At 36.0% G+C, this 23633-nt stretch overlaps 1 protein-coding gene across 3 annotated transcripts in view; it reads right to left on the bottom strand.

Annotated features, from left to right (window-relative positions):
• The window catches only part of MARCHF1 (membrane associated ring-CH-type finger 1), a 323855-nt gene that overhangs the window by 145175 nt on the left and 155047 nt on the right, over nt 1-23633 (bottom strand). For all 3 annotated transcript variants that reach the window (XM_032332614.1, XM_032332613.1, XM_032332615.1), the window contains one exon: nt 14648-14698. In XM_032332614.1, the coding sequence (XP_032188505.1) occupies nt 14648-14698 (51 nt within the window). The remainder of the gene's footprint in view (nt 1-14647; nt 14699-23633) is intronic.

Below are 23633 nucleotides of genomic sequence, written 5' to 3'. Positions count from 1 at the left end.
GGTTATGTAAAGAAGGAAAGACTGAGAGGAAAGAAGTGCTATATAGTGTGGTTGGAAGAATGCTTCCATTGATCTCAAGCTGAATGAAAAGAGAATTAGGAAAACCGGAGAAGAATTCTCAGACTGGCAGGTGCAGTGGTGTGCAGATTGTACACTGCCCTCTAGCGGTGTCATTCTTATTACAGACGTCATAGTTCCATATAGTAAAATGATTCTTAATCAAGTGGCAGTAATATTTTGTTCTAAGAAAATCAGTATATATTATGATACTTTTATGATAGACGGAAATATAATATCGTGGGTAAGTAGTGCCTTTTTCTACTTTGCACAAAGGTGACATAGGGATTGGTGGTCGGCCTGAGTTTGATATTTATTGTCCAGATTTTGGAAGCTCTAAAGATTATGGTCTGTTTCACCGACAAAAATTTAAAGAGATTAACTGAATCTGGGCACTACTGCAGAGTGGGGAGAGAAAACTAGTTGAAATAAGAGGTATTTTCATGGCTAAGGAGCAAGAATTCACGTTTCTTTTGGGCCGTAAATATCTTAAAAGGTCTTCCAGCTAGGACAAAGTCAACTTAATGGAGTCTGTGTGTACAGCTTATGACGGCCTAGTAACAAATCATCCCTAAATGTAGTAGTTTAAAATTTAGTTTAAAAATGTAGTTGAAATTTGTTTAGCTCACAAATCTGCAATCTTGACAGTGATCAACAAGAAAACTCTCTCTGTTTCACTTGGTGAAAACTGGGGAGGCTTAAAGCCTGGGGGCAGAATCACATGGAGGCTCATTCACTCACTCCTCTGCCACCAGCATTGGGAAGACTCCAACCACTGGAAGCCAGAACAGCTGAGGTTCCTTAGGCTTCTCTATCGCTGTGTGAACCCTCTATATGCACTTTCTAGCGTGGTAGCTTCAGGACAGCCAGTATTCTTATATCATCATGTCAGAGCTCTTAATAAGTGTGTCATGAGAGAAAAATGACTAAGCAGACGCTTATGACCTAGCCTTAAAAGACACATAGTATCACTTCCACCATGTTTAACAGGGTGAAGGAATGATGAAGGTACACCTAATTTTAAGAGGAGGGAACATAGATCCTTCTTCTTCAGAGGAATGTGAATGTCACATTGTAGAAAGAGCATGTGGCATGGGATATTTATCAGTGTATTCAGTAAAATGAGCTTTAGCCAATGTCGGGGAGAATTCGAGTTTGGGAAGTCTCCCAAAAAAACCTGCTACAGAAGTGCCTCAAAGGAAAGGCAGCATTTGGGTACATATCACATCAAGGACTTTAATGTCAGATTATGAAAACACCCCCATTTGTTCTTTTAACAGCCTGGAATTTCTCAATAAGATTCATCTGTTTTTTTTTTTAATCCCTTATTTCCAGTTTTGCTAAATGTAACTCATTTCTTTACGTTAAATATTAATCATGATCAATACTACTTTGCCATTTTCACTAACTTCTCCAGGTACTCAACAGTGCATATCCAGTTTACTATAATATCTCTGAACGTTACTCTAGGCTCCTCCAATCTACCCCACATATTGATATGACTATTTCAGTTTTTCCTAGCATCTTATGAAAATTTTCAAATATACATCAAAGCAAAGGATTATGCAGTAACACAAGTATATCAATACCCAGATTTCTAACATATTGCTAATTCTATGTTTTCATATATCATCCATGCACAAATCTTATTTTTGTGATTCATATCAAAGTAAGTTGCATACAGAAGTACACTTCATTCCTAAATAATTCAGAATGCATATCATTAACCAGCATTCAGTATTTGTGTTCAAAACTTTTCTAAGGTTAGATTATGCATACGTTTTAAATACAACATGTGACAGGCTTACAATTCATTTTTTTAAATGCCATTTTTAGTATGTCTTTCCCCTTCCCAAGAAACCTCAATGGCTTTTTACTGTCTACCAAAAGAAGGCACCTCAAATCTTTTCCTAATATGACCAAATCAATTATCCAATTATTTTTTAAATCATTTCCCTTTCTTCCATAGGGTGAGTTTTACATAGTCTGTGATGGCCATTCACACTTCTGTGTGTGTCACACTGAAGACAATTTGGAGATGACAGTGGGGGTAGTCTGGCACATTAGATTTTGGATAAGTAACTTTTTGAGTATAACACCTAGGTTAAAAATCCAGGTGCTGCCCCTAACTTGTTTTGAGAGTTAGGGTAAATTGCTTAATCTAAGACTTAAGATTAGAAAATCTTTAAATCGTAAACCTATCTAAAAAGGTTCCCCTCTGGGTTAGTGATAATAGACGTATAGGACCAATTAGGACTCTTGACACATAGTAGGTCCTTAAAAAATGACACCTAGCAAATGCTCACTAATCCTGATTAATATTAATAAGACATACTAAAGGTTCACCTCAGGAAGCTTAAAGTCCAATCTTGCATCATACTAATAAAAAATAATTTTCAATATAAAATAATTTTCTACCTCAGATATTATTTATTTATTTAATTAATTCAATTAGCCAACATGTAGTATATCATTAGTTTCAGATGTAATGTTCAATAATTCATCATTATGTTAAAAAACATAATTTTACTATGTATTAAGTAGTAAGCAAATCTTCTCTTCATACTTGGACAGAAAGACTTGTGTATAGAGTACATGTTGTTCTTTTCCTCATTTGGATTCACATATGGGTGAATGAACATGTAGGGAATAAAGCAGGTGGAGAGATGGATGGATGGGCCACATATCTGTTAATATTTTTCTTAAAATTTCCTTCAAGTACCCTGAATATATATACTCACTAAACTATTTCTGTCATAAGGTCTGACTTTCTAAATACTACATCTCCTGGGTTAAATGTTGACCTCAGTGCTTAACACACAGATTTTCAATAAATTTGAGCTGTATTGTCATTGTATTTGTCTATTTAGGAGACAAAAGCAAGTCAAAGACTCAGGTGACATAATAAAAATGTTCTTTTATATAGTGTATGGTCATGTACAGAATAAATCTGTCATTAAAATTCACTGTAAAAAAACTGAGTATTTTTTCTTCAAATGAATTATTTGCAGAACCATTCAATAATTACTATTTTTACTACTTTCAGCCATCTACTTTTCTTCTCAGAACAGATGTTTTCACAAAACCAAATTCTTCCATTAGAAGTCTTTCCCAACCATGTAAAATTTATTCTGCAGCACACGGACTAGAGACCTGCAAATTTGTTAGCTTTCTGGTGTATATGTTTTGTCTAGTTTTTAGGATGGTTAGGCACAAAAAGTAATCTTAGTATTCTGTTTTTCTTACTTCAAACAAAATCATCTTGACATAGAAATGCCAAGCTGAGGAATCAAATAGCACTTTACATGGGACAGTAATCATTGGGTTACCTAATAGCTTCTCAGGTTCAGTGTATGTTATAAGAGGTAAGAACCCATGCTTTTTTCACCTATCACAAAAAAAGAACAAAAGATACGTTTGCTGTGTACATAAATAAAATACTAGTTTATTGTAGTTTTCCTTCTGGCGGACTGAAGGCCTATGGTGAGCCAAAGAGTAATTAATTGTTTGCTTTCATTATTTATTTATTTATTTATTTAAAAGATTTTATTTATTTATTTGACAGAGAGAGATCACAAGGAGGCAGAGAAGCAGGCAGAGAGAGAAGAAGGGAAGCAGGCTCCCCGCTGAGCAGAGAGTCGGATGCAGGGCTCGATCCCAGGACCCTGGGATCATGGCCTGAGCCGAAGGCAGAGGCTTTAACCCACTGAGCTACCCAGGTGCCCCTCTACTTTCATTTTTAAAGGTAAAAATAAAAAAGTTACTATGTCTGAGAGTGTCCGTCTGTTGTGAGGGGAAGTATGATGTTTATGAGTTTATGGATATAAAGCTCCTGTCATTCATCTTTTCTTTAGTGGCAGCGAGAAAAATGTTTTCTTATAACTTTTCCCTTTCCTTACTTCAATACAAAGATGAGATAAAATGATGCAAGTGGTTATTGAATTTCATCTTAAACTGGTGCTATTTATATGTCACTATTCCTTCATAAAATTTTGATTGTAAATTTCAATGAAATGTGAATCAAATGAGGGAAAACATTACGTATCTCTGCAGTAATTAGTGGGATAGAGGTTTGACAATTACCCAGCTAATCTGATCAACAAAGACAGCCAAATTGGATAGTTTAAGTCTCAAAGTAGATTTATTTGGCCTAGTCAATCCAAATTGACTATGCACATTAATTACATTAACAGCACAGCTGCCAACATTCAATTCACTGTCGGATACATGGAAAGAGCTCAAAAATAGGGGATGATGAAGGACACTGAGAGGAAACAAATGGTAGCAAGTAACCAAGTAAAATGGTGCTGGGAGAAGCCAAAAGAAACCCTAGGATTTAACTGTAACCGAACAAAAGAGAAAAAGAGCCAAGGCCATTAAAAAAAATTAAAAAGACAACTACTATCTAATAATACAAGAGATAATAGAAAAGGAGAGAAGCAGTGAGAGATGTTGGTGTAATCCTATGGAAAACACACCACCTTTTGTGTAAATAGGTTAAAGATCATCAAAAACTCTTGACTTCTTTGGTTTTCAATGATTTAAACAATTTTCTCTTATTTACTTATAGTATTTGAACTATAATATCTCCAATTTATTCACTGATCAAACTTTAGAGTTGCTGGCACTAAATGTAGCTTTTGTTAGGAATGGGGAAACCTATACAGTTAAATTATTTCCTAAAATAAAATCACAGGTGAAAAATTCAAGGGTGCAACCATCAAACTACCATGTTAGATAATGTAAATTTAAAGAAATTTTGTATAGTTTATTGACGTTAAAGATACTCAAAGAAACACCAATTTGGCTTCAGATAAATTTTTCTTGTATTAAATATTTAGTTGAGGAAATCCAGAGGGAAGAAGTTATGACTGCTTAGAGTATCAATAGACAGCATTCATTTCTCTTACTTATACCATCTTCTATCTCCAGCCCCCAACATTCCACATTTCATGCTTAGTTAGACTTTAAATGTATGCTTTTATTTCTAATCTCTAATATATCTCTAATCATCAGAGATTCATTACACCGAAATATATGAGTATCTGTAAAAATTAGAATTAAATTAAATGCAATCATCTTCATTTAAGACAAAAGTTTTTCATTGGAAAAGAAACTACCACTGCAAGGTTGCTTTTTGTTCTGCTCACAGTTGATCAGTGGTGGGAGATGATTCTCACCCCGGCACCACAAAAACCACACTTTATTCATTTCCATTCAGAATTATTATGGGAACCAAATACTGGCACACCTTTGTTTTATGATATGGTCTGGAAAAACAAGTTCCCACATTACTACAGTATCACAGTCACAACAATTAAAGCTGTATCATTAATTCCTGGGGCTCATTCATGATCAACGGTTCCTAATCTTCAATATTTCTTGTTATGAAAATATTTCCTTAAGTCAAGCAAAGCTGACTTGCCAGGAATCTGGATTTAAGAACTTGCAAATTGACATTTTAGGTAGTATTGCATCTGGTCCAGACCGGGATTACTTTTCTAGGTGTTTTGAAAACATCCAAGTAACATTCACTTATTTCTTTTCAGAGAGGACTTTAGCAACTTTTCTACAGCAGCAGTGTCTGATCAAATGCTCTGTGAGGATGGGAACATTCTATGTTGTACAATATGGCAAGCACTAACAATTTGTAACTATTGATCACTTGAATGTGGCCAGTGCAACTCTAGAAATTATTTTTAAATTTTATATAATTGCAAATAAGTTCAGTGTAGATAGGTAGAGAGCAGAGAAGAGAGTGAAGGAGTGAGGCACTTGCCTTGGGCTTATAAAGTAAGAGAGCACCAAGAAATTCAGTAAGCAAGAGAAAAAACATTGAAAGCAAACTTAAAAAAAAATTAGTGCAAAAGACCTATGATGAACAAATATGAAAAGTTTCAATAAATGCAAAACCAGTATTGTGGATTATTTCTTTTGCCTCTGGCTGCACATGGCCTAACATAGCACTGATCCTGTTTTTATTTAAAGTGTTGTTATTTTATTTATCATGGAGTTTTTGTAGGATATTTGATTCCTACAGTATTGCATTCAAGTTTATCTTGATTGCAGAGTTTTTTGGTACTCCTTTAAATTTTGTGTCTGTGCCTCATGCTTCACTTACTTCACCCTCATTCCAGTCCTACATGTGAGACAAGCCCAAACTGGAAGGCAACTGATGCAATCGAGCTGCTATCAAGTGGCTGAATGGTCTTCTCCATAAATGCTACTAATTCGGGGGACTGTACATCAGTCTCTGCTTCTGACAAGTTAAGTATTCATTCAGTGGTAGAGTGCTTATTCACCCTGGGTAAAGAAGAGACCATGGTATAGTTGTTCACGCACAGCCTCCTTCTCTGACAACATGGCTCCTCTATTAGTGGGTCTTGGCTCAGGAATGGGAGAGGGCAGGTCGGGGGCGTGGTGGCGGAGAGACTCAGGACACAGACTGGCTGAAATCCACTTGGAAGAGATCCTTTCTACATGATTATTCAGTGCCTCTTCTGCAATAGATGCACCTTATTAAAGTGTGGTTTTAAACAATGCTCATGTGAGGAGGACACATGACATGATGAGCACAGGGTGTTAAACACAACTAAGGAATCATCAAAACGACACCGAAAACAGATGGTGTACCATATGTTGGCTACGTGAATTTAAATTTAAAAAAAAAATAGGAAAAATTTCTCATGTGTTATATATATAGGGTCAAAGGCCACCACTTGACTTAGAAAAAAATCTCTGAAGAGCAAGACAGCTGGTGAATGCTATGAAAACATTCAAGAAGCTGGGGGAGGGTGGCTAGTATTGAGCATTTGCATGGGCTCCATTGTATCTACCATAAACACTCAGATGTTCTATCTATTTTGTGTGTACTGGTAGCATGTTTACGCACTAGCCTGTCCAAGGATCTCTGCTATAAATCCATCCACACATTCCATAAGCATACGTTCTAAAGCTAACAACAACAACAACAACAACAACAACAAACAGTCTCTATTCATTCATTTGACATGTATTTACTGAGTGTATTTTACTTACTAGTCACTTTTCTAGGTGCTGAGGAAGAAGCATTGAATAAAGAAACAAAGTTCTTATTCTCTTTGGGCTTAAATTAGACAAATAGGAAAATATAAAAATTAAAGATTACAATAAAATCCTTAAAAATACAGCAGGAAAGGAGATATGTCCTCACTGACAAGATGGCGTCTAAGTAGATATATAAAACAATGCAGGCAGCTGATCATGCAGCTCTCCAAGGAATGAGCACTTTGAGCAGTAGGAGCGTGGAGGGTGAATGCCCCACAGCAAAACCTTGTGTTTGAGGAACAGCATCAGGTCAGTGTGTCTGGAGCTCAGTGACTCCGGTGGGAGAGCGATAAGAAATACAATTAGAGAGATAGTCAGGGCTCCGTTAGGGCTCCTTGGCCAATGTAAGGATTTATGTTTTTGCTCTGAGTGATACAGGAAACCACTGGAGGGTTTAAACAGGAGCAAGACACTATCTGATTTATAATCGCAAAGAATCATTTTGGTTGTTGTGGGAAAAATAGGCTTGAAAGGATATACGGGTGATTGTTTCTATCATGTTACCCTTTAATTTCTCAGGCTGTTCCCTGAAATAGAAACCTGTAGGTCAGGCAAATGACAGTAGACAATGGCAAATGCAACCAGGCAGGAGCTCTAATTGCAGCTACCGTGCCTTGCGTACTGTCATTATTAGAGCGGATCAGCACAGTGTGGTGTGGAGGTCTGTCATGTAGTATGAAGCTCCTGGTCTAATGATGTGTTCTTTTTAATATTCATCACAAAAGAATCAAGGCTGGATCAAAGGCAGCTTGTGTTCACCTGATAGGGACATCAGTATACATTCCTGGCCCTACCCCAGGGCTTTGTCACAAGATCAACTGACAGTGGTCAAACATCAGATTAGTTTACTGTATACTGGTATCATGTTAATCAGCTCTAATGAGCAGTTAAGGCCAATAATCTGAATGCCTTATTTGGACATGTGTGTTCTAGAGCACAGGAGAAAAATCCTACGAGCATACAGGAGAAGGCTTATCCTACAAGCATACAGGAGAAGGCTTAATCAGTGAAAATTGTAGGGTTTCCGCTGTGTTGTGCATGTCAATACATTCCCTTCAGAGTGAAGGACAAATTTTGCAAGAAAGATCCAGTGTGCTTGGTAGGAGTGCTTGGGTTTTAGAGATGGCAAAGACCGCACTTTGCAATAATGCTTAAATCCTTTATCAGATGACTCAGAAGGCTACCAACGTTGAGATGGGTCAAGAAGGAGAGAAGTTTCTGCAACAGTTTTGTCTTTAGTGTAAGTAACCTCGAAGCCAGAGTCATAATAAGTAGTAAATCCTATAATATTAGAGGTACCATGGTAAATAAGAATATAGTGCGGGTTCTCCATCAAGCCCTGAATGGAAAATTGCCGTGAAAACCTTAGTGTTCTAGATCAAGGCCATCTCATTGCAGCAGAGTTCTCTTCATGGAAAGTAGCTCCTGGAATTTTACTTGGCTCTAGAAAGACCAAAGGCCTGACCTCCATGGCCATCAGCTGACCATGTGACTGGAGCTCTCCCTCATGAACTTGATAACACAAGTTATACTTTCTGGTAAGCAGAGCAACCACTCACTGAACAATTGGCCCTTGTTCGATATGAGGAGGGAGGGTTGCTGCTACATGATGAAGAAGCAAGACATATTTTATTATTATTTTTTAAATTTTTTAATTTTTTATTAACATATAATGTATTATTAGCTCCAGGGGTACAGGTCTGTGAATCACCAGGTTTACACATTTTGCAGCACTCACCACAGCACATACCTTCCCCAATGTCCATAACCGAACCACCCTCTCCCTCCCACCCCCGCCCCCGCTCTGCAACCCTCAGTTGCTTTTGTGAGATTAAGTCTCTTATGGTTTCTCTCCCTCCCAATCCTATCTTGTTTCATTTTTAACTTCCCTACCCCCCAAACTCCCCACTTTGCCTCTCAACTTCCTCATATCAGGGAGATCATATGTTAATTGTCATTCTCTGATTGACTTATTTTGCAAAGCATAATACCCTCTAGTTCTATCCACGTTGTCGCAAATGGAAAGATTTCATTTCTTTTGATGGCTGCATAATATTGCATTGTGTATATATACCACATCTTCTTTATCCATTCATCTATTGATGGACATCTAGGTTCTTTCCATAGTTTGGCTATTGTAGAGATTGTTGCTATAAACATTTGGGTACACGTGCCCCTTCAGGTCACTCCATTTGTATCTTTAGGGTAAATACCCAGTAGTGTGATGAAGCAAAGCATATTTTAAAACTTGGGGGATCCACTGCAGCATTTTTTTACTCATCCATGCCCTGGATTAACTTCAAATGGTTGATTACAGCAACCACATCCCATTAAAAACACAGCAATCAAGACTGGAGGTCAGAGACACTTCCCCAGCAAGCCACCTGGCCTGAGAGAACAGATCATTAAGAAGGAGGGATATTTGGAATGAGTGGTAGGAGAAGATGATGGATTAGCTATGACTTTGGCAACTCCAAAGCAAGAGCCTGTTCTACTAATCCATGCTTTCCATTTTTTCCCTCAGAAATTATGACCAATCATGATCTGTAAGTATCCGTGACAGGATGGAATGAGTTTATATGGATCTGAGCAGTGCAGCTGATGGGTCACAGCAGATGCTCTCAGTATTCCACCAGAACCCAGCCTGGTCTCTTTCAGCTTCTGGGCAGTTTTGTGCTTGAAGTCTCTCTTTGGAGAAATGCCCTCGGCTTCTTAGACAGTTATACCTGCATGTGATGGAGTCAAAATGCCTGGAAGGTACCCTCTCTCAAGGAGCCCTTGAGCTAGTGAATGGTTGGTATGGGAAGATGAAAGTCCTGTTTTCTTGCCTCAGGTGGGAACAGCTTTCAGTTCATTTTATACTGCAAGGTCTCCTTGCAGGATCAGGGGAACTTTTCTTGACTTCCTCTTCTTCCCTGTCCTGCTTCTCCCACTCCTCGGATAGCTGCTCCTAAGTTTCTAGGGTTTCTCCATAGTAAAATATTGCAAAAATAAAATTTCATTTTAGAATCTATTTCTTGGCAATCTGACCTAAGACAGATTCCTATTACACACTGACATGAAAGTTTAAGTAGGATATTTGGGTCTGGAATTCACAGCAGACATCTGGGCAAGAAATACCTATTTGAGAGTTGTTGGCATATTGATTCTATATAGTCACGAGATTAGATGAGATGACCTAAGGAGTCAATGTATATAAAGGAAAAGCTTCAGGATATAAGGTTTCAGGTTTTCTTAATCTTCCACCATTCTTTTTACCAATTCAACTAAATTTATACTCATTTACTTAGGTTTGGTCTCAGGACAGACCTTGACTCAGGCTCTATGACAGTTCTCAAATTAGTTTACCTCATTTCCAGTTGTTTCCCAAGTATACATCCCATTTTATCTATCAAACTTACCCACCAAAGGTATGTAGTCTGAGGGCATGACTGATTTACAGGCCCCCTGTATAAACAAACCAAAATGGATATCTAAATAAGTCAGAACATTACACACCTGTTCAGAGAGGCAAATGTGTGGCTCAGGTTCAGCTGAAAGAATTCCCAATACATTTTCCATTTAGGGAACACTTTCACCTTAACCTTGGTGGAAAACACATTGAAATTTTAGAAAGGCAAATCTGGCAAAATATGGAGAGATAAAGATTTACAAAAGCAAAATCAAAGCATGTATTTGATGAACAGAAAAGATCTATTTAAGATGCCATGACTTATATAATGACTTGTACACAATATATCCATAAAAAAATATTTGTTGAATAAATTGAATTGACCCTGCCATGGATCTTCATTTACTGTAGAATAAACTAGGGTCCATGAACAAGAGAGGAGGAAGCCTTAGAGATATTATTTTATATACTACATAACCATCTTTACCTAACATTCTCTATGATATTTCTAGGAAAAGACCAACAGAACAATTTCAATGAACCTTTCTCAAGTAAATGAAGTCTAGAGGATATAACAGGAAGTGATAGAAACTAACTGAAATATTTTGTTAATGTGGTGGCATTTGAGTTTCTCTTCATAAGTAGATTAGATTTTGTGAGCTGCTTCCCACATAGACCAAAAAGCCTCAAAGTGTTTTATTTAAAAGAAAATTCTAGATGTTGATTTGAATTGAAAGTACAAGGCTTTCTTTCCTTTTGACAGTTTGCTTTTGAATGATTTTTCTTGTGAAATATGTAATATGCTGTTGCTAGTTGAATATAATGATTCCTCGCCCTAGAAGAAATAAAAGAAAGGCCAAATTTGGCTAATTTTACATCTTGAGGAACCTATTTGGGCGCCGTGGGTGTGTTAAAAAGCAGCAACCAGCATTAATATCAAAAGCAGCTTTTCAAAAAAACAAACCAAAAAAGTAAGTGTGGATAAATGAATGCTGCTTTGTTCACACTGGAGATATTTTGATAATCTCACATACATTGTTTTAAACCTATACAGCTTCTCTGTAGCTTTTGACTCAACTTTAACATATCTAATGCACACAAATCCTATTAGAATAAGAAAAAAAGTCACAGGTCTGTCTTATATGTCCTAAAACAAACTAGAAAGATAAACTAAGAAAAAATTCTGGAATGGCCAGAAAACTGGAAATATAACATGCAAGGTATAATTACAATTAAATAACACAGGATAAAAAGATTCAGAGATGAAGACCACGAGAACATTTTTAATGTTCATTAACAATTCAATATTTGTTATTTATCACATCCTTGGATATTTCATATTCACAACTGCGGGATCATGTTTATACAATCTGGAAGAGCAAAAATCATGATGTTCAGTTTCATACATATTTACTAAAGCCTTGAGGATCTTGATGAGTTCTAAATCCACCCGTGTGTTATCAAGACAGCTGACACTTGCATGTTGTGACTAGAGTATATCCTATTATTCAAAGTTCCATCTCAAAGGCCCCTAAAATGAGTTATGTATCTTTCTCTTCATAATCCATGTTTTCCAGCTTCCACTTTTTGTGCTTTATATCCTTTTAAACAAATCAAGTCACACCCATTCTTCGAGGCCCTGTTTATATAACATGCTTCTAAGAAACCATCTCTGGATGTATCCTGTCTTCACCAAAGGGAAGTGATCATTCTCTCAACTCCCATAGCCTTCTGTCTGCACTAATGTGGAAGGGAATGGTTCCCATGGCCACACCCAGTTTCAGTGATTTTTCTAGGAAGTTCATAGGACTAAGTTTATGGTCATAATCACGGCTACGATTTATTACAGTGAAAGGTTACAAAGCAAAATCAGGAAAAGGAAAAGCCACATGGGATGAAGTCCAGAGGACTTAAAGAGACAAAGCATCCTGGTTCTGCTTTGATTTTTTTTTTTTCCTCCACCATTTTAAAAGTTAAGGATTTAAATATTGCTAGATTTTACCATTTCACACTCGGTAGGTTACATGGTCCTAATGAAAATTTTGTCACTTAATAATTCATGAAAAAGTAGTGAGGACTCAACATGTTTAGCATTTGTGACTGTCATTCTGAGAATGAATAAAAGGAAAATCATATTGGCTTAAAAAATAAGCATGCACACAGCAATCTTTTTATCTCCATGGGTGTCTGATAGTTGACTTTTTTGCTATTGTGCAACTAGATCATTTAAAAAGAGAGCTTTTCATTTCCCTCTGAATATAATGCATTTTTGTCATTAATTGTCTCCCACACAGGGATGCAATTAATACATATCAGAGCCTGGAAGAACTCACAGAATGGAAACTAAACTCTTGACTTCTTTATTTCTCAAAGAAGTTAAAAGGCTAAAATTTATTAACAATCTGTCTTGTGCCAAACTCAAACATCAGCTTGGAAATGCAATATCACTGTACCTCTGGATCATGAGACAGTATCTGGCATGACAAAGGAATTGTGGGTATGTTTACAAGTGTCCAGGTCAGCATTAACATTCAAGTCTAGAAAGACAACAATGTTCTTCAGTTGCAGGCAAGGTTCTCCATGTCACGACTAGGATGACAGACATTTTCAAGGAATTGTTTTAATTTACACCTACTTATGGAAGCTTCCAAGGGACTGATACCATCACCCTCGTGTCACAGCGGAGGCAACTCTATCTCCGGGAGGTTAAGTGATGGTCTCATGGTCACATAAGTAGTGACAGCACAGCAACAGACACTCAGATCCTCCTTCTCTAGAATTAATCCTAGACCACATTGGCTCTCGAATATCCACAAAAGCACTTGGATTTGAATGTAATTATAAATGTTCAGTCCCATGTGCTGAGATGTGATTCTCTGTGGGTTTCTTGTATCTCTCTTCTGCACGTCTTGTCAGCAGATTTGTTGCCTGCTTTAGTTCTGGACTGTCTTTTTAAGGATGCTTTTATAAGGCATTTTGCATTGTAACACAGAAATGTTGTCTCACAGAACAACGGACAGGCATACTTCCTATCTGCTGAAAATAGAAGAGTTTCCTAAGTGTAGGGTTGCACTCCTATAACCAATCCCCTGTGTTTGGAGGAGTCACCCGGCCATCTTGGCATCATCTCCCAAGAACCAGCCTCAGGAAACCAGCTAAAGAAGATGCTGATGCTCTGGCTATTTCTATTTATCCATAAATAATGAAGTTCTTTGTTTTTTGAAAACAAAACAAAACAAAACACTTCCCTAACCTTGAAGTGGGTCTGTGTTCTACAGTGTCTGTAGTTGCCAACTATTTGGGGGGTTCTCTTGAAAGAAAATAATATAAAGTTACAAAATATATAAAATTAAGCTCAGGGCTGTGGAGGGTGCTGGCAAGTGAGTGGTCCCACAGAACAAGTTCTAGTCATGGGAAATCCATCTTTGTCTGAATTACATTTTTGGAAGTCCATAGTTTTCTGATTTGACAAATGGCTCTAAGTGATTTCTCATTTCCTGAACACAGTCTGTACATTGCATTGTGTCTCATTTTAGAGAATAGCTTTTGATTTTTGATTTCCAGGCACTATAAAAATCTAGAGTTATCTCTGCCATGCCATAATGTCTGGTGTTTTGCTTAAATTTATAGATGGTCTAGGGAGTAGTTTGTTTTCTTCATCCATTGACTCTATAAAACAAATATGACTAAACTAATGTCTTAAGTTATTTCTAAAACTGGTCCTGGTTAATATGAGCATAGAGGAGTCCAAACTTGTAGAAAAACTGAATTTATGGAAATTGTACCATGAGTGTTGATACAGTATCAAGTTGGGAATGTGACAGCTCCATGATGTTTGAAGTAAGAGAAAAAAAAAACATACTTTTCATGACATTCTAAAAGTAACAAATTATCTTTTGCATATATCACTGAAAAGGAAAAATGATGACTTATTTTGTTGTGTGAAATCGTGTCCTCGTATCACAGCAAAAGCTCAAAATAGTTAAAACTATTAACAAGTCATATTTGTGTACTGCTCACAGATAACAATTATAGGTTAAACATTGTAAAATATTTACTTGAACTCATAAGATACGGAAATCAATAAACAATTAAGTAATATAGTTTACCTACTTTTGAAATATTACTTGATCGACTTGCCGATCGCCCCGGGGATTTGTCATTCTGAAAAATGAAATTAGAGACACTGATTCAGAATATAAGAACAGTCTTTACTGTAGAGAAAAGAAAGCACAGCACAGGTCAACATCTAAATGCTAGCGTATTGTTCTGATTGATAGAAATACAAACTGCTTACACAGAATGACATTTGTCTTACCAAATTTTATTTCTCTAGTACATATCATTGTCCTTGTGAAAATGTTTCAATTAGCATCAGTGTATATATATCAGTGTAGGAGTATTTATTACCAGGAAATGCTTATTTCTCTAGAAAAATACATGTGTGTTTTTTTTTAAATAAATTAACAAATGAATATATAGTCCATTATTTCCTCTATCATTTTTGCTACCAGGAAATTCTAAGTAAATTCTGTTTCTAGTGTCAGTAACTATTGCACACCAGGTACATGGCGCATACGTCTAGCTCCTGCTCCTTTAAAATATATATTGTATTTTCTGTTAATTTGCTTTTAAAATATAAACATTCAGAAGACACTTTTAAATTTTAAACATTCAACTGTTTAAATTAAAGATATTCAAAAATTATTTTAGAATTTAAAACTTCAAAATAAATTTAAAAAATGTATTGCCTTAGTTCTTGACTCTTAAAGGATTTCCAGCGTAGTAGAAAAGAAGCATGAGAAAACTTTTGAATAGATAAATTTTTTAAAAAGCCTTATAATTTTAAGATAGAGAGAGACCTCAAAGAGTAGAACCCCCTCTTTTGAAGCTGAAGGGTCTTCTTTTCCCAGCAATGGCAGCCTCATGCCCAAGCCAGGGCCAGCCTGAGGCTTTCTGTCTCATCCCTTCTGGCTGTTCTTTCTACTCCACCAGTTATCTGTTAGTGGATAACTGACCGACACATCAAAATGTATGTGTATCATACACTTTACATGTACCAAGAGATCACAGTACACCTTTCTTCTGTAGAGAAAATGTTGGAAAAACTGTTCCAGAAACCAAAAGTTTGTGAAGACTCTGAATTAATACTTTAGGATTCCTTTTTTTTGCAAGCTGATAGTTCATTTATTCTTACTGATAAATAATATTTCTTTTTTTAAATTAACATATAATGTATTATTTGTTTCAGGGGTACCCTAAAGATACAAACATAGTGATCTGAAGGGGCACGTGCAGCTGAATATTTATAGCAGCAATGTCCACAATAGCCAAACTACAGAAAGAGCCCAGATGTCCCTCAACAGATGAATGGATAAAGAAGATGTGGTGTATAAACGCTTTAGGATTCTTTTTAAAAACTTTCTGTACTAGAGCATCTGGACTCAGCGCCAAAGTGGACCTGTGGAGACAATCACGGAGCATCTTGACATAGGTCATTTTTTTTTAATTAATTTATTTTTTTTAATTTTTTTTATAAACATGTATTTTTATCCCCAGGGGTACAGGTCTGTGAATCGCCAGGTTTACACACTTCACAGCACTCACCAAAGCATATACCCTCCCCAATGTCCATAACCCCACCCCCCCTTCTCCCAACCCCCCTCCCCCCAGCAACCCTCAGTTTGTTTTGTAAGATTAAGAGTCACTTATGGTTTGTCTCCCTCCCAATCCCATCTTGTTTCATTTATTCTTCTCCTACCCACTTAAGCCCCCATGTTGCATCACCACTTCCTCAAATCAGGGAGATCATATGAGGAGACATAGGTCATTTTTGAGAGCTAAGCCGTTCTAACAACCTGCGGGTCTGAAACTGCCCCGTGATGACTGCTCCAGACTGTGCCAGAAACACAGTGATGACAGGAGGTGGCAAACGTTATTGTGGAGAAACAGGAGATGCATTTACTGCAGGCTGTCACCGTGTCATGCACAGGCTTGCAGATATTCCAGCTGTAGAGTATTTTTTCCTTTACATGCAACATCCATCTCACACAACCACTGACGTCACTGTGCAGCGTGGTATTACAGACCAAGATGAGTCACAACGATGCGATTAGTTACACCTCATAACAGGCCCATGATCCCACTGGAGATTAATGTCTATGCTGCCAGCAGACATTTTTCCTTGATTAGCTTCCTCTGGTGATGGAGAGAGGTACTTTTTTCCTGACATCTCAACTCCTCTTCTAGAGACTAGAAAACAAAACCAATCCATCTTCCCTTCTGAGTGGAATTTGGGATTTTGACACACTATTGTGTGAACAGAGGTAAATAAGTCACATAATATAATAGACTGGGGGGGAATTTTGTTATAGTGGTTGTTTTGTTATGTCTTCTGTATTTCCAAGGTATTCGAAAACACAGTTAAGGTATAGAACTGAAAGGTGTTTCAGCAAGGACCCAGGAGCACTACAGAAATTTAATATGGCATCGGATTACTTAATTTTTCAAACCAAATAGCACTTTGTTTTGAGATAAAAACAAGGAGGATCAGGTTCCCTTCACAGTTGTGAATGAGTTCGACATGAAGTTATAGTAAGCAGCTATTTCCGATGCTCTTCACCAGCAACACCCACGCTAAGGGGGAGGAAGCATTTTCTTGACTATGTAGTACTTCAAGATATCTTTTAACCTGAAATCCACTGGTTCTATTTTCTCCTACTAAAAGACTAGGCACTGCAAGAAAGAAAGGAGCTTAGGTGAAGGTTCCTTTTTTTTTTTTTTTTTTTTTTGCCCTGGCTAAGTTCACTTTTGTTTCTATTCCAGTTACCGTATGGGACAGAGGGTGCACCCCACTGCTGTGTTGGCAGCATTGGAGAGGGAAAGCCTAACTCACAGCTTGCCCCATGGTAATGCACTGGCTCTGGCAAGAGTGTACTGTTTGAGAACCCAGAAGATTCCTCACAGTTTCCTCACCATAACATGGAGGAGAAAATATCTTTGAGACTGTTGTTAGACTCAAATGAGCTGTGCATGAACACATTTTATAGCTTACAAGGTTATAATATTTCCATTACCATTCACAGATAGACGAAACACCCAAAAATCTCCCTCAAAAATCACAATAATTGTCACAGGTTACGAGACTCATAATTTAAGCATAAAAAGTCCAATTTCTCTGTCCCGCAATTCTGCTTCAATTGTGGATTAGATTATGACATAAAATTTAAGAATGAAAAACCAAACTTTTCTCTACCCAAGGGGATTAAGGAAGTTTGTCTGCCCTGCTTTTGAAGCAAAGCATCAGAAACACTTCTACTCTTGGAAAACTTCCAAGGCAATCTGTCTAATTTGCTGCTAATTAATCGGGTGGCTTGCCCCATTACTATTGCAATGACATATTCTTCTTTGTAGATTAGTCAAATATGGTTGTCATACCTCGTTATGATCAGCTTAAATTCTCTACCTTACATTGAATAGAATTTGTCTTAGAATCTAACATAAGTTAGTGATACCCAAGCTGTAGTGTCCTTTTAGGTCACTGAGAGTTGGAACCCGCAAAAGTTTCAGACAGGTCTGCATGAAAAGCATGGGATCATCAAGCAGATTGATTGATGCAGACTGATCTTAGCAGATTCATTTTAGCAGATCATTCACAGTATGCAGAAGGACAGACTTCTAATTTTATAAGTGCTTTATAGAATTTTTAAGAGATTTCTGATTTTTGTTTGATAGAAATATATCTGATACTGTTAGCTTTGTTTTGACATTATTATTCATATAATAACAATTCTTTTTAGAATTTGATCTTAGAAAACATGGTTGGATTTTTATTACCAGAAAGGAAAAATGATGATGGAATGAGAACATCATTACTAAATTGGTTTAAGATATTTTTTAATGTTATAATCCCAGGAAAATAACATAGCTCCTTTAAAAGACAATACTCTGTGTTAAAGAATAAGCAATATGGCTGGTCATGTATGTATCTATACATGACCACTCTGTATATTAGATCATTGATCAGAAAAGGGCAGTAAGGAAAACTGAAAGAGGTTTTTTATAGACCTGAAGGAAAATAACTAAATATTCCCGAGTGAAGAAACCAGAGTAAGATCCACACATTTCACTGATACAATGCTATTCTCTATTTATTTCCCTTGGTCCCCCTCACCTCCACCCCTTCCTCCTGTCCAGGCTAGAAGTCAAGAATATTTGAAAGAAGAAAAAGAAATGAGGCAGTCTTGAAGGTCGTCTGAAGAAATTCTATGTAGAAAATGGGACTATTTTTGCTCAGGTAATTAAATGTGTAAAAGAAGAAAAGCCTTTGAAAACAATGGGGCTTATAAACAAACAAAATGCAGAGAAGTTAAATACTGCAATAAAAACTTGATTAATAGATACATATAAAAAACTCATGTCCACTAAATGAAAAATGTTGTTTATAATGTCTATGAAACATTTAAAATTGATTTACCCTCAAATAATACCTTAACAAAAAACTTCAATAGGGATTTAATAGGGCACTTCTTTTGATATTGAGACAATAAAATTAGAAATAAAAACTTGAAATGTGACTAATAAATCTTAATCACTACTAATTAACATACTTTTAGATAATGCTTGGTTCAATAAAATGAAAACTCTCTGAAAAATTATAACCAGAAAGTCTTGAAAATGTTATAGTAAGACCTATAAGGAACACAGCAAAAGCTATATCCAGAAAAAAATTTATAACCATAAATGCTTTAATTATTAAAGAAAACAGTAATGAAACCCAATAAAAGAATGTAGTAAAAAATAATAAATTATAAAAACTAAAACTCATTAAAGAGATATAAATAAGAAGAATAAAGAAATATTTTCTTATAACAGGTCCTTGAAGATAATTGCAAAATAGATGAATTTCTAGTAAGACTTTTTAAGGAAAAGAAAAAACAGGAATAAATGAGAAAGGATAAATAACCAAAGAGACAGAAAAAATTAGAAAAATCATAAAAGTGTGACATATAATACTGTTGCAACAAATCTGAAAACCTAGAAAAAATGAATCATATTCTAGCAATTTATTCAAGCAGAATAAATTTAAGCAGAATTTATTCAAGAAGAGGAAAACTTGAATAGATACGATAATTAACAAAGAGATTAGATAGATAGATAAATAGAAGTCTATATGCCCTCGAAAGGATAAGGGCATGATGATTTCAAAAGTGAGTTTTACCTTACTTTTAAAGAACACATAATTCAATATTCTTTACATTATTCTTGACTATAGAAACAAAGTTCACTAATTCACATTATTAATCTTGCAGAAAGGAAATTTTGTATGTGTTAAGACAGTACCTAAAAAGAAAGAAAGAGGGAAAAGAAAATTGTGCTTTAATCTTATTTGGGACCACAGATGCAAAATTCCTTTAAACATATTAGCATATATCTAAATAGTAGCATGTAACTTTGACACACTAGCAGTGTATCTAAAAAATGCACAAGGAATAGAATAAATAGGATTTATTCGAGACATTTTCTGACCAGAAAATCTGGCAGCATTTAATTAGGTTAACACATTGAAAGAGACAAACATTGTGATTGTATATGCTGAAAAGATATTTGACAAACTTCTGTAGTATTACTACTATGTAAGCTCTAAGTAAAATAAGAATTGGAGGAGATCCCTTAAAGTAATAAAGACAATATTTTAAAATCAATGTCCCATTTTTTTCTAGATGGTAAAATATATGAACTAAGTTAAAGAAGTTCTGCTACGGATAAGCTACTATTATTCAAGCATCTTAGAATTTCTAACAAATATAAGAACAGTAAAAAAAAAAAATTGGTAGGAGAATATATTGAAAAGAAAGAACAAAACAATCTTCCCTTACTGATATTGTAGAAATTCCAAGTGTACCTGGTTAAACATGAAAACTACTATGATTAATGAGACTTAAAAAAAATTAGTTAACATACAGTGCACTATTGGCTTCTGGAGTAGAAATCAGTGATTTATCACTTACATGGTGCTCATCACAACGAATGTCCTCTTTAGTACAATGGCTAGATACAGGGTAATTATACCATGACAGTCAACTAAATTTCCTAGAACTCATCATCCCTTCTTCTGTATGAACAGAATGGTAACTGGGTATATGCCTTCCAGTCACACTGTATCTCCCACGGTTCCTTTCAGTTAAGGGTTGCCTATAACTAAATACCCTCCAGTGAGATGTGAACAGAGCTCACAATTTTAGTTTCCTATCTGTTCCATAAATATAAAATTTCCTTCATGCTCTTTTTCTATTCCTCAGTGCAGAGACAGTGACTATCAGAGCAAGTCAGGAAACCACATATTAAAGATAGAAGAGCTGAATTCTCCTGAGTCCTTGAATGGCTATATGGTGAAGACCCCTCTTCCAATTTGGAACATACACTCTAAACTCTCATGAAAGCGAAATAAACTTGTATTTCTTTGGAGCCATCATGTTTTTTGGATTTTTTTTTACTGTGACAGTTTAGTCTATTCCTCATGGAAATACTGTAAGATCAATAGCTTTTTCCCTTCTAGCAATAAATATCCAGAAGAAGTAAGTTGGGGGAGATCAGAGGGGGAGACAAACCATGAAAGACTGTGGACTCTGAGAAACAAACTGAGGGTTTTGGGGGTGGGGGGTTGAGCCTGGTGGTGGGTATTATGGAGGTCACAGATTGCATGGAGCACTGAGTGTGCTGCATAAACAATGAATTTTGGAACACTGAAAAAAATAAATTTTTAAAAACATCCCGAAATGTGATAATAAAAAGAAAAACCATAAAATAGTTAAGAATAAATTTAACAGAGAAGTCATAAAATCTTACTAAAAATATAAATTATAGAATCTTATTGAGGAAATCATGATCTGAGCAAATGAAAGCACCACTTTTTGATGGGGGGGATAATTAATTTCTTCCTTTGTGAAGCAGAAAGGAGATAGATAAAATTATCTTAAGGAACATATATAGGAAAAGAAATGGCTGAGAATAACCAAGAAAATAATGAAAAAAGGAGATCTCCTTATGTTAGGCATTCCCCATATTAAAAGTCACTGTGATTAAATCAATAGGGCATTGGCATAAGAATTAACCAAAAGGTCAGTAAAATCCAGAATAGAATATCCAGAAAAAGATAAAATAATTTCACATATAATAAAATTGGCATTTCAAGTCATATTGAAAGGAAAGTTGACAAAATAAATGCTTCAGACAACTGACTGTCTATATGAAAGAAAAGAAATCAAACCCATTACTAAATGGAATATACAGTCATAGACTCCAGATGGAAAACAGTCTTAAATATAAAAAAAATTTTAAAAATTTGAAATAAGTCTAAATTGTAAATTCAATGTTGGGGGGGGAGAAGTCTACAAAACTAATATGAGAACCAGAAGCTGTAAGTGATATTTGATTATATTTAGTTATCTCTGGAAAATATATAAAAATTAAAGTGAATAAACAAACAATGAAATTATAAAAAAGCACAACACAGAAGACTGAGTTCAATCTCTGTAATGTGCAAAGAGGGTTTTTGTCTAGTCACAAAAAAGACAACAGAAGAAATCCAATAGAAAAATATCGAGTGAAAAGTAAGGATAGGAATTCACAAAAAAAGGATTACAGATGGTTAATACACATATGATAAGATGCTTAAAATCACAAACTTCAGAAAAATGCTAATTAAAGTAAAAACAAGGCATTGCTTTACACCCACAATGTTGGAAAGGTTGAAAAGGGTGATCGCCCTCTGTTGCTGGTGGGGATAAGAAGAACAAGGACTCTCAAAAATTGCCGGTAGAAGTGTGAATTTTTGCAGTACCATCAAAACATCTGGCAACATCTGTTAAAAAATTAAAAATATCACTTTGTGCAATGATCTCCCTCCTTGGAATCTATCCCAGAGAAATAAAAGCACTGGTTCAAAAGAAAATGTGAATAAGGACACTTAATACAACTCTGTTCTTAACCAAAAAAAAAAAAAAAAAAAAAATATTGTCAGTAAAGTTGTGCCAGTTGTGAAGTTGGTGTTCTCAAAACTGTAAGCCCATTGCCTGAAAATGTACTCTGGTGATGGGGCTCTGCAACCCACATTTGTGTTTCATCACTGAACTTCCCCTGAAGCTCTGCTAGCAGGGGGCCCACAAGGCTGGGAAAGGAAAATGGGATTTGCTCCATCTCACTCGCTTTTTGTTGGCTGCTTCTCTGCTCCTTGAGTGAATCATCCTAGAAATGCTTCTTCCCTTGGTACCTGTAGGTTCCTCCCATAGCAGTAGCTGAGTACAGTGGGCAGTTTTTCTGCCTCAGAAACAAGACTCGAAAATTCGTAGGCACTAGCACCAGCCAACTGGCTTCTTCCTCAGAAGTATGAGTTTCTATACCATGGGTCCCTTTTTTCAAGCTTGAAAAAATTCCCATTTCTTTTCTTTGTTCACCCAGACAAGGCCACAAATCTTTACAGAAGTCTGATTTCTCTATGTTAAAACAAAAGTTTGATTTCTCTCTCCTGACTAGATCCTCATTAATGGAGTAAACAATGCTCACCAAGAGAGAAATGATGACATGAATTATCATAAAGCCCCACTTTGGAACATTATGCAATTATGAAATAAAATGAATCCGTTCTTTGCCATTTGACCAAAGGGGCTTCCAAAAGATAAGATTGAATGCTAAAAGTAAAACGAGAAGTGGTATGATTATTTGAAAACACAGAAGGACAGAGCTTCTCTAAGTGTCAATGTGTGCACATAATCGTGTAGAAATGTATTTGCGTTGTGAGTATATGAGTATAAAAAAAGTCGTGGAAGGATACTCATGAATGTGTTAACATGAGTTTCTTGAGGGGAGAGTGGAGGGCAGAAGAAGAGTCCAGTGAAAGAGGAGCAAGGAAATGAGAAAAAAGAGTCCTTATTGAAAAAAGAGAAAAAGAGCATATTGGATACCTGTTTATGTAAAATTATAGATGGATGGGATGTGCACACAGAAATTATAACGCAAATGTGGAGTTAGAGCTTTATGTATCGGTAGGTGATACTATCCATGATATATTATTAAGGTGAAAAGAAAAGTTGAAGAAGAA

The sequence above is a fragment of the Mustela erminea genome, chromosome 2 (assembly GCF_009829155.1).
Source record: "Mustela erminea isolate mMusErm1 chromosome 2, mMusErm1.Pri, whole genome shotgun sequence".
Taxonomy (NCBI): Eukaryota; Metazoa; Chordata; class Mammalia; order Carnivora; family Mustelidae; genus Mustela; species Mustela erminea.
Note: the sequence above shows the minus strand (reverse complement) of the source record. Positions and strands in the feature narration are given on the sequence as shown.